Below are 16,068 nucleotides of genomic sequence, written 5' to 3'. Positions count from 1 at the left end.
GCCGAGGCCCTCCTTCTAGCGCCATCTGATGCGGGATTTACACCCCGTCACCAGCAGAGCCCACACACCAGAAGGTATTGTCCGCTTTGGGTTCGATTCGGGGGTCGAGCGTACCCGGAGCCCTCCTCACGGCGCCTCACGGTTTTGCCCCACAAAAGGCGCCTCCTTAGGGAAGGGTGATTGAGCCCTCCATTATATGGAACAGACCTTCCCGCTACACGGCCGATGTGGGACTAAATTTGGGGAACCCCCCTAACAGGATTTGTACTCGCGTCAGAGATATAGGTTTGAACCTTGCACTCACCGAGCTTGGGATGGTTTGGGGAAGCTTGAGAATAATGGAATCAATTGTACCTGATAAAAATTAGTAAACCGATTCCTAATCCAGTCCTCGGTTAAACCCACGCACCGAACATCAAAGTTGGATGCGGCTCAAAATCTTGGGCTAACACCAGTAGACTGCATTGTGGATCGCATCACGCCACGCGGAAGCACAAAGCCTAGCTAGTCCTCTGGTGTCGGACATCCTAATTAATGCCGTGTAGGCCTGGATATTATGGTCTAGTTTGGTTCGCCGGAAATTTTTACCTCATTGAGTTTTTTTTTTAATAAAAGGCTATCCTTGAATATATGATATCTAAAAATTTAATTTCTTCATATTTCGTTGATCGTGTAAGCATAACATAAAAAATATATCTTTTGAAATAATTTATATTTGATTGAGCAACTACTTTATGATAATATTGTGTCAGAATACATATTATACCTTTAATAAAAAAAATAGAAAAAATATTATATAGATAATTTTTAGAATTAAATACTTGGAACACAAAAAACTACAGATTTTGAAGATTCAACACCAAAAACACTAGAATATTTTTCAATAGCTATTTGAAAATATTTTTAACCATTAAAATTACCAAAGTTCATGATATATTTTAAATATTCTAAAATATTTTTAAAATTTTTAATAGTTATTTTAATAGTTCGGAAGGTGTCATGCCTCCCGAAATCCTCTCACTACGACATCACGAGCAGCCATCACCACCGTCGCTGCGAACTCCTCTCACTACGACATCACGAGCGGCCATCACCAGTTCACCACCATCACCAAGAAGCCTCTATCACTGTCCGCCTCTCTTTGCTGAGCGGTTCAATGCGACCACTATCGCTATGGTTAGGGCTTGAACTTTAGTCCTTGCGAGAAAGAAGAAAGAACTAGGTTGGACACATACCAAGTAGATTCGAGAGAAGGATCTAACCTGGATCTAATTAACTCGAGAAAAGGCATTGTCGCATCAGCTATCATTGCATCATCAAATAGAGGACATGCATTCACCACAGTAGCTGGTTCCATGGACCACATTAGCAGCGACACATCATCAATGACAAGTTAGCACCAATCCATATTAGCTAACATGCCATCAACCATGTGGGTCGCTATATCAACATTAGCACAAAACAAAGCCAGCTCAGCTTGACATGTCATTGTGTCAAGTCACTTGACACATTATCTTCTACATCAGATGCCATGTTAGCATATCGGACCCTATCATTTGCCACATCATCATGAATACCATGTCAACATGATTCGGCTGTATTGACCAAACCGGCCCAAACTGGTCTAATTCCTTTGACCACCCGGGTCATCCATTTTTGAACCAGTTTTAGACCCATTCCAACTAGTCCCCTATATTTTCTAATGTGCTCTTTCCATTTTTGGCCTTTTGTTTGCCCTAATTCTGCCTCTATAATTGATTTTTTCTATCTATTTCTCTAGTTAATCATTGCATACTTGTGATTATGAATAAATTTGATGCCTCTTTATCTATTTTTATTACTTTGGATGGATTCAACACATCAATCGGTCCTATTAGCATGCAAAACTGCAAAATTCGCTGAGCTCGATGACTCGAAATTGAAACCCAAGTGGGGACACCAAGGTAATGACTACTGAATAGGCTATACAGTACAAGATAATGACTTGGGATGATTAAAGCAAGTGTGAATTGATTATTTGTAATCTAACCATTTTGAATGGCTTCAAATGTACAAGATCTAGTTTTTGCAGCTCATAACCTCACTAGAACCCAAGCCCTGGATCTATCCAAGCATGAAGGCGGCTTCAGCCATGCAAAAAAGTTCTAGCTCAGGCTAGGTCAAGACAACAACCATGGGGCCAACTATAGAAAGAACGAATGAATGGACGAGTCTCTCAAAGACCCCTGACCTCCAAAAAATGGGATAACCTATAAATGCCTAGGACCCTGACCTATGAGCCCACGAGGTTAGGGAGAACCTTGTGAAAGAACCAATATCTCCTGCAGACACATTCCAGGATTGGTTGGGACCTCCACTCTCTGAGCATACACACTAGGGGGCTAAGCCTCTGGGTACTTACATGGAGACAACATAGAAGTGACCAAGACCTCCATTCCACTAGTCAAAAGCTGATGAAAATATCTAGTAAAAACTAGGCTCGGAAGAAGAAAGCACATCGAGCTTGATCACCTAGTTGTTAGCTATCCAAAGAATCCAACCGACAGAAAACCCGATGAGTTGAACTCCTAATAACCCGACTTCTTCTGGTTGGGAACGGAGACCTCAGGATGAGAAGCCGACCTTAGAGCTACGATAGAGTGGGCATGGTCCACCGAGCTTAGAGCTACGATAGAGTGGGCACGGCCTACTAACCTCAGATCTACGATAAAGTGGGCACGACCTACCAATCTCTGAGCTACGGTAGAGTGGGCACGACATACCGACCTCAAAGCTAGGATAGAGTGGGGACAATCCACTAACCTAAAAAGCGATAACAAATGGCAGGCAAAGGTTCGAGCTGACCATAGATACTTCAAGCTTCTTGGAGTCTACTCCTAGGCACTTCAGGCCCAACACGTCGACCTCAACATCAATAGGACAACCTCAGATACACATGTGAAAAATGCAAACAGTCAAACACAATGAGGTGTGAGCGAAATCAGAAAGCCCGACCTAACCGCTTGTGAGCGATATCAGCAAATCCAACCTCACCGATTGCGAGCAAAGCTAGCTGATGAATAGGGCTCAAACGCCTAGCAACCAACCTCAGGCCATACTAGCTCTCAAGCCGATCTTATAGGACAACATCCTCAACAAGCTAACTTCCAGCACCTTTTTGCACAATTACAAGTGTTTAACTTTTGATTAAATTTCTACATATAGATAGGAATAGGCTTAGTCCAAGCAAGATGAGCTAACCTCTTGCAAGTGGAAGGGTTAATCTCCATCGGGCTGAGCTATTTTGGCTGACCTATCCAAGCTGAGCTATTTATGTCGATTTATCTAAGACTCTAAGTTGATCTATCCACTTGGCCGACCTACAATAGATTGAAGAGTTGACTTCATATAGGTTGTAGAGCCAATTTCAATAGCTCTCAGCATAGGAAGTCGATCTTAACATCTCTTGGCACAGGAAACTGAACCCAATAGCTCTCAAAACAAAAAGGGTTCAATCATCCGGATATGCCGAGGTTTGCACACCTGATTGTACTCCAAATCTATGACTTTAAAAGATGGGCGAGACAAGATAAGCCTAAACCTATCTACAGTTGACTATTTTCTTCGCCTAAGCCAAAAAAAAATAGCTCAGGCTCGAAAGTGGGTGGGCATATTATGTGGCCCAAACCAATGTCCCTATTGTGGATGGACACAAGGCAAGCAATTTTGAAAAGATTTGAATCCTAAGTGGTTACGGCTCCACAACTAAGAGGTTCAAGGAAGGATGGTTGTGACTTATAAGGAAGGTGGTTATGGCTCAAAAGGATAATTATAGCTCATAGGGAAGGATAATTATGGCTTATTTCTTCATTTCTGCCTCCAATCGAGCTTCCTCCTCTATATAGACAAAGCCAAGGGACCCCAAAAAGAGAGGTACTCAAGCTCTCATAGCTCATCCATCATTCTGCTCTTCTTTCTTGTAGGTTTATGACCTAATCCCTTGTAGATCTATGAACTGTCCTGCCTTGGCTGAGCTTAGACTGAGCTCAAGCAGAGCTCCCATAGATCAAACTATTAAAGCTAAGCTATCAAAATCGAGGCCGAGTACTTCAAGCCAAGCAATGCAGGCAGATCACTCTATACTAATCTTTTATCTTTTTTGCTATCGTTCCATATTCATGACTTAAGCATCGGAAGGCTTGACCGGAGATCTGACGAACTTTTCTCTTTTTTTTCTTGCAAATCAAAGTCTCTCAATGTTGGTACTCTATCTTCCACCACCATGGATTGACCGGCATGCTCTAGGCCTCCACAATAGTCGAGTAGGATTTGGACATCAACAAGTTCTAACACTTTTTAATAGTTAGATAACTTTTTTATATGATGATAATTTTCTATAATATATATTTAATAGTTTAGGATTAGCTGTTAAACATAACTATTAAGAAGATAATAATGATTTATGAGTATTTTTGGATGCCTTAATTTCTAGCTTGAAAAAGTAATTTTTTTATATCTTATATGGATTTTTTCTATAAAATATAAAAAACTTATTCTCATTAAAAAAACTATTTTTCTATTTTTAAAAATATCCAATCAAATATATATATATATATATATATATATATATATATATATATATATATATATATATATATATATATATATATATATATATATATATATATATATATATATATATATATATATTGACCATAGTTTTTCTTATCTATCCACGAGGGAAATCCAGCACACAAATCTTGACACGCTAATGCCAGGGAAGATGGGAGAGGCCATGCACCCAAGATGGTCTCCCCTATTGGCTATTGTCCCTCACCCCTTTCCAAAATAGAGGAATGCGGCACGAACAACTCAAATTGGAGCAAAAGAAAGTAATATTTTTCACGAGCTGAGAGCGAGAGTCCGAGGCAAGAAAAGCCGAGGCACCCGTACGCCCCACAGTAGCTGAGGTGCGGGACGAGTGGTCCATCCACACCCACTTCTTTTTTGACACGTGTAGGCTACCATCTGCGACACGTGGATCCCCACATTCACCGGCCTGCTCAGCTGCAGCTGGTCCTCTGTCTTCGGCGGCATGCGTCGCGTGACGCAGGCCACGTGACCTCGGCCCCGTGTCGCGTGGCGGAGTCGCCAGGCGGGGCCGCCCTTGCGTCGGCAGCTCCCCCACCCCATTCCGACCGACACGTGCATTCAAAGAGCGCGATGGCAGTACACCACCCTAGCTCAGCGAGTGACGGGCAATTTTTTCTTTTCTAGAAAGCAAAACCGCCACGTTATCCCCCTAAAGACGCCCTCCAAGTTTCTGACCGGCGCCTACCCCTCGTTCCGGCGTAACCTGACTCGCGGAATTCTTAACCCGTTACTTCATGGTGCATGTCCGTGGCCTAATATAGAATTTCGAGTCCCTGGAGTGGGGGGTTAATTATGAGCACGAGGAGCCACGTGCCCCCCGGGGCGGGGGGGGGGGGGAGGGGGGCGGGGGCGCGATGTGGTTGGGTTGGGATTCCGCCTCGGGATCCCAATTGCCGTCACGTGAATCGATGCTCCTTCTTTTCCTTTCCGGGGTGCGCCCCCCGGCAGGCCCTGCCCTCTTGCCATACGGCAACGCCCCACCACCCGCCTCCTCGCACACAGGCGCGCCACCTGTGGGTCCCACCCTTAAGCATCCCTCCCCCTTCATCACGTGATCGATCGCCATTGGATTCCCTTTCCCAACGGCCGAGGATTTTTCCGCTTCCGGTTCTTCTTTTAAAATTTTCATACATTATGTGCGTTCCCGGGCAGTACAGGGTGGCGTGGCGAGTACAGCTGGCGGCCGCTGCTTCGTCAACGACTGGGGATCGCCTAGAGGGCACGTCGGACCGGAATATTCCGTACGGTCCCTCACGTGCGTGGCACTTGGTGGAGGTGACGGAGAGCGGCGTCCCCGTAGCGCTACCATCGCCGTCGTAGAACCGGGCCGAGGGGGCAATTTATGCCGTACGATCGGTGGAGCCTATCTTATGTGAGAGACGTCTCAACGGTATCCAGTTGGCTCGGGATGACGGGGAGGCCGGGAACGGTGAACGGGAAAAGTAAACGGGACGACGGGGGGAGCGCGCTGGCGGTCCCCACGCAGCCCGACTGTCATTCCGTCAGTAGCCCTTACCCGCCGTAACAACCACGCTGCACGACATGGCAGCGTGGTCCCCGTACAGAAGTGGACCAATCTCCTTTTGCCTTTGGGACAGCACCACGAGGCGGGGCCCGGTGGCCTTCAGAGAGGACCCATATCCTGGCCAACAGCATTTTGACACATCAGCATACAAAACCGATAGATGTTTCGGAACAAACTGTTCATCGTTGCTCGCATGGTGTAAGGAGCAGCATCGCTGGTATACCGGCAGCTGACTCGCGAAGGAGTTTGGATAGCATTACAAAAGCACTCGCTTCCATTCATTTAATTATATAGTACTAGAAACGAGAGGGCACTTGTTGCTTATTGGAAGAGAGAGGGAACATCCTACATCCAGCAAAGGAGCTAGACGAGCGTGAAATGACGCTGAGGTTACTTTTGGCTACCATTTATCACGTACAGAAGCCACATGAAATATGTAGACTTCTCCTCGGAACTGCTATACTGTCAGATTCCGTTACCCAGTTCCGGCCTTACATATTATTTTTAAAAGATACAGGCCGTAAAGAAACAGCGAACTCACATGCAAGAGCGTAAAATTTATGCAAGACAAGAGGAGAGAGAGAGAGGGTGAAAGCAACGGGACTTTTAAAGCGGAAGGAGAGAAGAAGAGTGAAAGCAACGGGACTTTTAAAGCGGAAGGAGAGAGGAAGGTTGGGGGATGGTGGAACAGGAGTAGGATGGGGTTGAGGATGGACGCAGCGCATGAGGCAGGTTGGTGTTGGCTAGTGCTGCTGCTTCATTGCTCCCGTTATCATTGATTATTATTCATGTTACCCCATCGTTATTATTATTGCCTCTATTATCACAAGCAAGCAAACTGGAAATGAGTCATTGATTGACCCCTACCACCTTCCCATATCCCACTATTTCTCTCCCACTCACTCCCACCTCCACTCCACTAGAAAAAGAAAGGAAGGAACCTGAAACACAGAGACGCCACCTTCATTCCTTCCTTTGCAATGGCACCCGAGTGGGAGATTGGAATGGGAATGGATTTTGGAATGGGGATGGGAATGGGGGCCACGTTTTCTGCTGCTTCAGCTGCTGCTGCTGCTGCTGCTGCACCGCTTACCGCTAGTGCTTCTCCGGCGTACCTCTACGGACTTCCCTCCACCGACACCCTCCACATTGACGACCTCCTCGACTTCTCCAACCACGACCTCTTCCCTTCCGCCGAGGCCCATCTCCTCCCCACGCACGAGCAGTCATCAGCCATCACCGCCGCCACCCACCCTTTCTTCGGCGACACCTCCTCCTCCTCCATTTTCCAGACCCACCACGACACCTCCTCCTCCTTCCCCAACGACATCTACATTCCCGTAAGCATCCCCCCTCCCACCTTAAAAAACAAAACCTAATTAATTAATTTAAGCAGTTGGATTGTTTTTTCCATTCTAATTTTGGGATTAAATTGTAGAGCGAGGAGGCGGCGGAGCTCGAATGGCTGTCCAAGTTCGTGGAGGATTCATTCTCCGACATCCCCTACCCAACCGCCGTCAGCGGCATCGCCGCCCCCGCTGGGGATGCGCACCTCCGGGCGGAGCCCTCCGTTCCCGGGCGGGGCGCCAGAAGCAAGCGTTCCCGGGCCCCCACAGGCTTCGCCGCCGCCGCCACATGGTCCTCCCTACCCCCGCCGTCCCAGTCCTCGCCGTCGTCGTCGTCGTCGTCGTCCGATTTCCCGCCGTCGAAGCCGAAGTCTAGCGCCGGCAGTAATAACAATGATAGTAACGGGAGGGGAAAGAAGGGGGTCGGGGAGGGCAGGGTGGAGGGCGGGGTGCGACAGTGCACGCACTGCGCGTCGGAGAAGACGCCGCAGTGGCGGACGGGGCCGCTGGGACCGAAGACACTGTGCAACGCGTGCGGGGTGCGGTACAAGTCCGGCCGGCTCGTGCCGGAGTACCGGCCGGCGGCCAGCCCCACCTTCGTCCTCACCCAGCACTCCAACTCCCATCGCAAGGTCATGGAGCTCCGCCGCCAGAAGGAGCTCCTCCTTCTCCACCACGACAATTCCTCCTCCATCGCTGCCGCCTCCACCACCGCCGCCCAAGGCCAGCGACCGGAGCTCCTTTTCCCCGACTACGGCGTCTGCTAACCCTCGCCGCTGCCGCCGATGCCTCTACTCCTTCCTATCTGAAATTAATTTTTCTCCTAATTTCCTGTTTCTATAAATTGTCCGATTTCTGCTCCATATATTAGACGGTTGGGATTTCTCAATATTTTTCTGTTTTTTCCCAAAATATTTCTCTCTTAGTTTTTTTTAAAAAAATATTTGGGTTGTTATCTCGTCCTGCGTTACAAATGCAATCCGGACGGGAAGACGGTCGGGATCGCGCTGTTAATGGGAAAGGGATGGGGAGACACGTGACATGCTGTTGCCGCAGCCTGCAACGCTGGGACGGAAAAGGCGAAAAGGTATTATGGTCACGTGACAGGACCCGGCGATGATGATGGGCGGATGAAAAGAAGGGAATCAACCGGAGATCACGTAACTTGCACTCACTAACTTTGCTTTGATGACGGTGATGATGATTGTCTGCACAAAAGTAATGGTTATTTGGGTTTTGCTACGATGCTTCACCAAAATCCGTATTTTTTTTACCGTATATCGCGACCCCATAGAAGTACGCAACGCAAAAAAAAAAATTACGAGGAAATAGAGAGGAAGGTTCGTTTCTCCAACGATCTCGTCACCGTCCGTACAGCCTCGCCCCTCAACCCAACTGGCTGGCGCTGCCTCCCGCTCGCCCCAACACCCCCTTCCTCCGCTGTCTTCCGGTTGCCATCCTTGCCGTCTTCTCCGTATCTGCTGTCCCCTTCGCCTTCAATCTCTCTGCACGCTAAGCAGCTTTTCTCCTCTGACGTCAACCTCGCTGGCTTCGTCCACAATTTTAATCAAAAGATGGGTGATCTATCTCCGACCATAATAGATGTGACAGACGGACCAAATAAAACTCTTCACAAAGCTCCCAATTAGTCTATCAAAGCCCGCCACATGGATAACGTAAAAATGCATTGAGAGTCCTTTGAATTTCAATTTTTTCTCTTTTTTTTTGGTGATACCTTCGCCATAATCACAAGCAATTTCTATTATCACATGGACAAGATATGTGGAGCATGATATTTTTCGCCCGCACTTAATCTTCAGGACCTATGATTATACGCTTGAATCCCATAGCAATAGGCACCAACCATCATCTATTCAAGCCATTCCTAGAGATTCCTCCAAGTAAATGCTCTGGAACTGTTTTACATTCTTGTGCTTTCAATCTACCACTTTTACAACATATCTGTTGTTTTCCGAAAATCCGTCCAACTTAGAGATCAAAGGTTCTCCACTAGACACTCTTTGACAAGACAATTTTTTGTCTTTACTATTTCAAGTTAAATCCAGCATTGGAGTGAAAGTCCGAGCACAATCTCCTCTTTTTAGCACCATCTCGTGAACGATCAGTCTTGGGACCATCGCCATTCGAGCACTGCGACCCCATCTTACCCCATCTTGCCACCTTAAAGGCATGCTTGTTCTTCAACTGACCTCTATGATATGAACAGTAAATTACCTGAATTTTCTAGGAACTCAGCTAAGTCGGTGCGATGATCAGACCAATTCTTAATGGCAATAGTGGGTTCAATACCATCTTGGGAGCGAACAGTATTGGGACCATTACCATTCGAGCACGGTGACCGCCGGCCGACTTTTATAATCTGAATAGCAGTTCATCCAAATCCTTTAACAACCCTGCTAGCTTGGCGTCACGATCGAACCAACCCTTAGTGGCAATAAGGGGCATCTAAAGGAATCACGTCTTGGCCACCATCCTCTACGGGTCCGACACCATCGCCCTTCTACCAGGACAAGGGGAGCACGGGATTATGACAGAGGACGACATCATCAAGGGGATCACCGCCGATCTCGACTACGACAACGGCACCATTAAATTCCACGCTAGGGGTTGGGCCAAGGTTACTTTTGGGGCAACCTTAATCGGCTGACAACCAGATAGATTATTAATTTACCTCAATACACTTTCGAAAAGAACGAGCAAGATCCATCCTACCATCTTAATAAAATACTACATAAAAAGTGCACTGTAGCAAGATTTTTCTTTTCGTTTTTTGTTTTCCGTGTGCAGAAGAGTTTTACAAGCGTTTGTCCTAGACTGTTTTTGTGAAAATAGACACGGCTCTGCTCTATATTTGGAGATGGATGCATCAATGCAAGCTTAATTGCACGAGAAACTTTCCCATTTCATTCCATGATCTCAGACTCAGCTCATTCCTATGTGTGCATCAAGCTGAAATTTCGATCCTTCAGTTCTTTGTTTAGCTAAGTCACCCTCTATCTCTTGAGGCAGGTCCTCCTGATAACTCAGCTATGATGAATGGTCCGCCATGGTTCTGGAAATTTAGAGAGGGAAAGTTCATGGTTCTCGTACTCCTGTGACTAAATATGGCCATATAGAAAGACATTTTGAAGGCCATCGAGACCAACTTTGCTTCTCCATTACCCTGATTAGTAACAACATCAAACTTTATTTTTTATGCTCGTGCTATCGTTGTTGAGATTAGGAGGGGCTATGCCTCATCCACCATCCTATACTCACCCCATCTAGGCCAGAACCTAGGCTCTTGACTAATCAAACCCGCTTCTTGAATAAATGTAATTTAGTATGACTGAGGTCAAAGCAATGGTCAAAACTCTTCGAAATTGGAAGGGGCAAGGAATTGTACCAACCGAACCGAGATTCATGGTCGTCCAATTTCAATTTCATTTTTGTCCCTCTCTCTCTCTCTCTCTCTCTCTCTCTCTCTCTCTCTCTCTCTCTCTCTCCAACTTTGCATTCACAAGCACTAGAAATTCTTATTAATTTTTTTACTTTGGCTCGCATCGTTAACATTGGTATTTTAAAAGCCAACCGGACCAACCTGCATATTTCCATCGGGGTGCTTGCTATTCAAGCTACACGGATCCTGCAGCTTACTTGTCCCAGCTTGATCTATGGCCGGTTATAGGGCAACCTACAAACTCTTGAAATCCTTGCTTCTCCCATCCTTCGATACTGCTCCCCTCCATGCACCTCGACGCTTCTCTCACCTTACCACCCTCCCAGTTCCCTCCTATCTCGCCATTCCTTCTGTCAAAATTAAAGGCCGAGCAGCAAAGTCTAAGGGCTCGTTTGGTTCGCGGGAAGCATTTTTCCTCGTAGGAATATGATTCCTGGAAAACAAATTCCTAGGAAGAGAATGCTTAGGAAAGTATTTTTGGCATGTTTGGTTGACAATGAGAAAGTGACAAATTTCCAAAGTGCTTATGTTTGGTTGGCCATCCACTTTTCTAGGAAAGTTATGCATAATTCCTATTATATCCTTAATAAAAATTAGGTTTTTAATGCCTCTTTAATGCTTCTTTAATACTGAAGGGATTTTTTAGGAAAAAGTAAAAATGAAGTGATTCCCGCCTCATGGGAAAGTAACTTTTCCATGTTTCTCATGGGAAAGACTTTCCGATGAAATGTGTAAATCATATTCTCATTGGAATACAACTTTTTCTTCTCTCTCCTTTGAAAACTCCAACCAAACAAGAGACATATCATTACTTTCCTGTTGACCACACTTTTTCCTCTTCTTTTTCCGCGAACCAAACAAGCCCTAAGGGGCAGTTTAAGAATTAAGGTAGCCCCTACCCTTGGCAGCATCATGCTCTCCTCGTGATCTTCTCCTGTCGTCGTTGGTGGCTGTCACCAAGCACCAACTAGTCCAAGGTCCCAACCCTTGGCCTCGATTCCTCCTTGGCCCCCCTTTCCTATATACTAGCTCTATCAAGTGGCAGAATCTTCTATTTTGCATCCTCCTGATCCCGTCCTCCCTCACCGCTGGTGATATGTGCATGCAGGGTACGAACCAATGTCGACGTTGCAAAATATGCAACTCGTATCCTGTGTTCACGGACTCCTGCAACCATATATAATCCTGCCTTCCACGACAAAAAAAATCCCATTCGCTTTGCATCTATCAGACCCCATGTATCCAAAATATGAACAAATCATGGATAACGTGCCTCAAACATACTTCACCAAGAAGCAAGGTGTGAAATGTGTGACAAAACCATGATCGGAAAGTCTGGATAGAGATCACCCAAAAAGAAAAAGAGAGAGAGAGAGAGAGACTGAATAGACTAATTGTAAACTTTGGCAAAAAGGTGAAGTGAAACAAGCTTATCACCACTAGGAATTTGCCATGATAGCACAAAGTTGAATTATCTTGAGCTTTAACATGGACAAGACACCAACATCTCAAAAAGAGATATTACCCGCTCCATCATGAAGAATACATACGCGGTCCGGCGATCTCATATCCACGGGACTAATCAAAATTTTCAGATGACAAATCTTTAAAATTGCCAATCTTGATCAAAAGAAATCAAGATGTTGTCTATGGTCCATCATTGCACCAATTTTTTAAGTGCCAAGCTTGCACCATTCCAACCGTCTCATTTGAGAGTATGGGTGCAACTGGGTCGGGTTGAGTCGGGTCATGAGTGATCCTGACCCAATTCAGTTCTTTGTTTGGGTCTTAATTTTGGACCCAGACCCAATCCAATAGAAGATCAGGTCAGGTTGGGTCGAGGTCCATCGCTATAATTTTTAACCCAAGCGGTCATTCGAGTCAGGTCGGGTCCATGTATAACCCGGATCCAATCCAAAAAAATCGGGTATGATTTGGGCCAACCCATCCATGGCTTCAGAATTTGTTTGCCCCCTTACAGGCCCAAAGTTTTACAGATTCGGTTTGGATCGGGTCAGATCAGGTCGTAGGATAGAAAATCCAAAATTATCTAAATTTTAAATGGGTCGGATCAGGTTGGGTCTGAATTCACTAAATCCAGACCTTATCCGGAAAATAGAACAGGTCCAATTTTAAGACCCGAGTCGGCCCAAAGGTCCTCCAAGGCTCCAAACATGGGTTGGGTCGGGTTTGGTCTAAGCAGGTCGGGCAGGTTATGGGGCAACCCAATCCATCTGCAGCCTTACTTGCGAGGAATAAACAATTAGTTGCAAACGACCAAGACTTCCATTGTTTCCTCTAAATGGTTTTCATTCTTTCCATGTAGAACGGTCAATTACCACATAAACCAAACAGAGTTGCTGTCATCTGGTAAAAGGGAAAAAACAGGATCATCCTCGGTCACCGATCTGAGCTCGTTGTAGATCATAAACAGGGCCATTGTGGAAAATTTTTTTGTTTCACGATCCTTGCTATGGTTGCACTGGTAGAGAAATATTGAATAAATCAAGAGAATAGTTTTTCTAAGAGGGGGCAGAAGCGTGGAAACTGTTGCTGCTTTGATATATAATCTTATCAGTAGCTTTCCAAAAAGCTTTCTTTTTCTTTGGCTTGATAATTCAGGAAGATCACCGGACTCGATGTGGACCATTTTGACCACTACGAATATTTAAGAGGATCACCAAATTCGATGTGGATCACTTTGGCCACTACAAGTATCCAAGAGAATATGTGGAATATTTTAGTCACTACAAACATCCAAAAGGATCACTAGACTCGATGTGAAATATTTTGGCCACTACAAGCAGGACTGGACAGGGTTCAGAAGCGAGATCCGTCATATCAAAAAGTCGAGACGCATGCCAAACTTCATACGATGCTCGATTGAGTTGATTTTTTTTAAAAAAAATTGGGTGTCTTTTCTATAATCTACTATTTTGGGCCAATTTTAAGAGGTTGAATCAGGCAAAAATTCCATCATTTAGGTCTTGAAACGGTTTGGTCAAATTGAAAGTTTTCTTTTTGGATAAGACTTTGATTGGGCGTAACTCTCCATCCGAGAAAAAGCAGGTAGAGCGAGAGAAAGCATAGTTGATATATATGTCGAAATCTACCTCCTCAAGATATTTAGCTTTTTTCTGCTAGAGATGTCTATTTTAGAAAAAAAAAAAGGTTCAAAAATTCGACCCAAATTGTGTTAGGTCGGACCTCACATTATAAATAGAGGCTATATATCTCGTTTTTTTAAAAAATCTATAAAAAAAAAAGATGACTTAAAGCTCTACTTTCAAGATTCCTTCATCTTCTTTTAGTTTTCTTTTGAGAAATTCGAACTAAGCGGGTTGAAGAAAATCTTCTCTCTCCATTTGAATCATTTGACCTCAAATGCAATAGTAAGCATCTATAACAAAGATAAGCATTTCAGCACCTTAGTCACTATCAAAAACGAGATGATGAGTAGTTTGCTTGCGCATGTAGCTAATTCCTTGGTGGCCTGCTGAGGTTCATGGTTGACAGCTTTTCGATTGCATGGTTGTAGGTTATGTTGCAAGCTGAATGCGTTGAATCATAGTTGGGAATCCACACCATGCCTGGAGGAAAGTGTCACAAATACATTATTACAGCAAGTACGTAATTGAAGAAAACCTCAATTTTATGGCCGCAGCGGAGTTAAATTTGATAAGCAATCACCTGATCATTCGGCCATGCTAGAATATTAAAGGAGGATGTTATTCCTGAAATTTTTTTTTGTTTGCCAAATATTATATTCGTGTAATTAAGCATTTATAGTAAATGTGATTTAACCTTACCTATTATGGAAAACCCATAATAGCCTTGGCAAACTCATTAGATACTGTAGAGAAAATGTATTTGCCATTAATGGTTGAATTCATATCAATTTCCAAGCCATTTTAACAGCATGTCATGGAACTCAAATTAGAAAAATTTTGTCTTTGTATATTCCCGAATCACATTCTCACCCGCCTCAACTAAAACACAATGGGGCAATTATACAATCTTGGCACGTCTAGGAAGAATTCTTTTAGAAACATAGTCTTGTATCACATTGCAGGTATATTAAAATCTCCTTTTATTTTCTCCTCCATCCCTCCTCTTTCAAGTAGAGGTTAATTCTCATCCAATTTAACAGAATTGCTATAAAATAAAAACATGTCTCCAGTCTTTCGAAGTCACACATGTTTATATAGAGATTAACATCACTACAGATTGGATGGTGTCATTTATGGCTAATCGCATAAGTTTACTTTCTAAGCAACTCTGACATATATTCTTGCTGAATTACTTTCTTCCTTTTTTTCTTTGATTTCCATCGATGTATTTATTCTAAATTAGTTTAATAAATCCGGCTCATCAAAATTAAAAAAAAAAAGAAAGAAGGGTACATGTTGTCCGCCTTCGTGACGTGATCATAGAAATAAGATCTCTGGTGTTTTTTTTTCCAATTCAGCTTATCTAAGTTTGTTGGAAGTTTGTCCCTTTTCTAAGCAGCCAATTGCTACAATATTCTGGTGAAGGCCAATGAATTTGACATGTATGCACGGATAACGAACCTGATGGTGAATTTGATCTGTATGTACAGATTATAAAAAAATATAAAATATATAAATAAATCTACTTTATTCTTTTAGCTTAAGCTTATGGAAGAAGCGATGATTTTAAAATGGTATCAGATTATACATGCATGTACTCATGCATAAAAACATTGTAACGAGGAACATGCATGCATGCCACAAGGACCTCACGCACACATGCCCAGATGCACAAATGCACGAGAGCAAACATGCAACAAAGTATTGATCAAGGTGATAAATAAGAATGCAACGGAGCTTTTGGGTTCTGACGGGCGCATAGTCTGGCATCCCCATACCCCTCTCTCTTAAGCTGATAAATAAACATGATGACTCGGGTTAGGCTGTCCTTAGCTTGGGTCTATGCCACATAATTGGCTACCGCTAAAAGGGAAGATTTAAGCAAAATCTTTACGACTCGTTTGGTTTGCAAAAAAAAAAATTTCTCTCGCCAAAATATTTTTCTAAAAAACTAATTATTGAAAATATGATGCCTGAAAAAATAATTTTGGCATG

General features: G+C 44.1%; 1 protein-coding gene across 1 annotated transcript; it reads left to right on the top strand.

The window, feature by feature from the left end:
• Positions 1-6,827: 6,827 nt before the first annotated feature.
• Positions 6,828-8,394, top strand: LOC103716553 (GATA transcription factor 2). The gene is made up of 2 exons (XM_008804590.6): positions 6,828-7,497; positions 7,596-8,394. The coding sequence occupies exons 1-2, from the start codon at positions 7,138-7,140 to the stop codon at positions 8,268-8,270; spliced, it is 1,035 nt and encodes a 344-aa protein (XP_008802812.3). The 5' UTR covers positions 6,828-7,137; the 3' UTR covers positions 8,271-8,394.
• The last annotated feature ends 7,674 nt before the right edge of the window (positions 8,395-16,068 follow it).

This window comes from Phoenix dactylifera, chromosome 3, assembly GCF_051530095.1.
Source record: "Phoenix dactylifera cultivar Ajwa chromosome 3, Ajwa_hap1_PhDact_Kaust_v1.1, whole genome shotgun sequence".
NCBI lineage: Eukaryota > Viridiplantae > Streptophyta > Magnoliopsida > Arecales > Arecaceae > Phoenix > Phoenix dactylifera.
The sequence above is the reverse complement of the archived record's forward strand: the minus strand, read 5'-3'. Positions and strand labels throughout refer to the sequence as shown.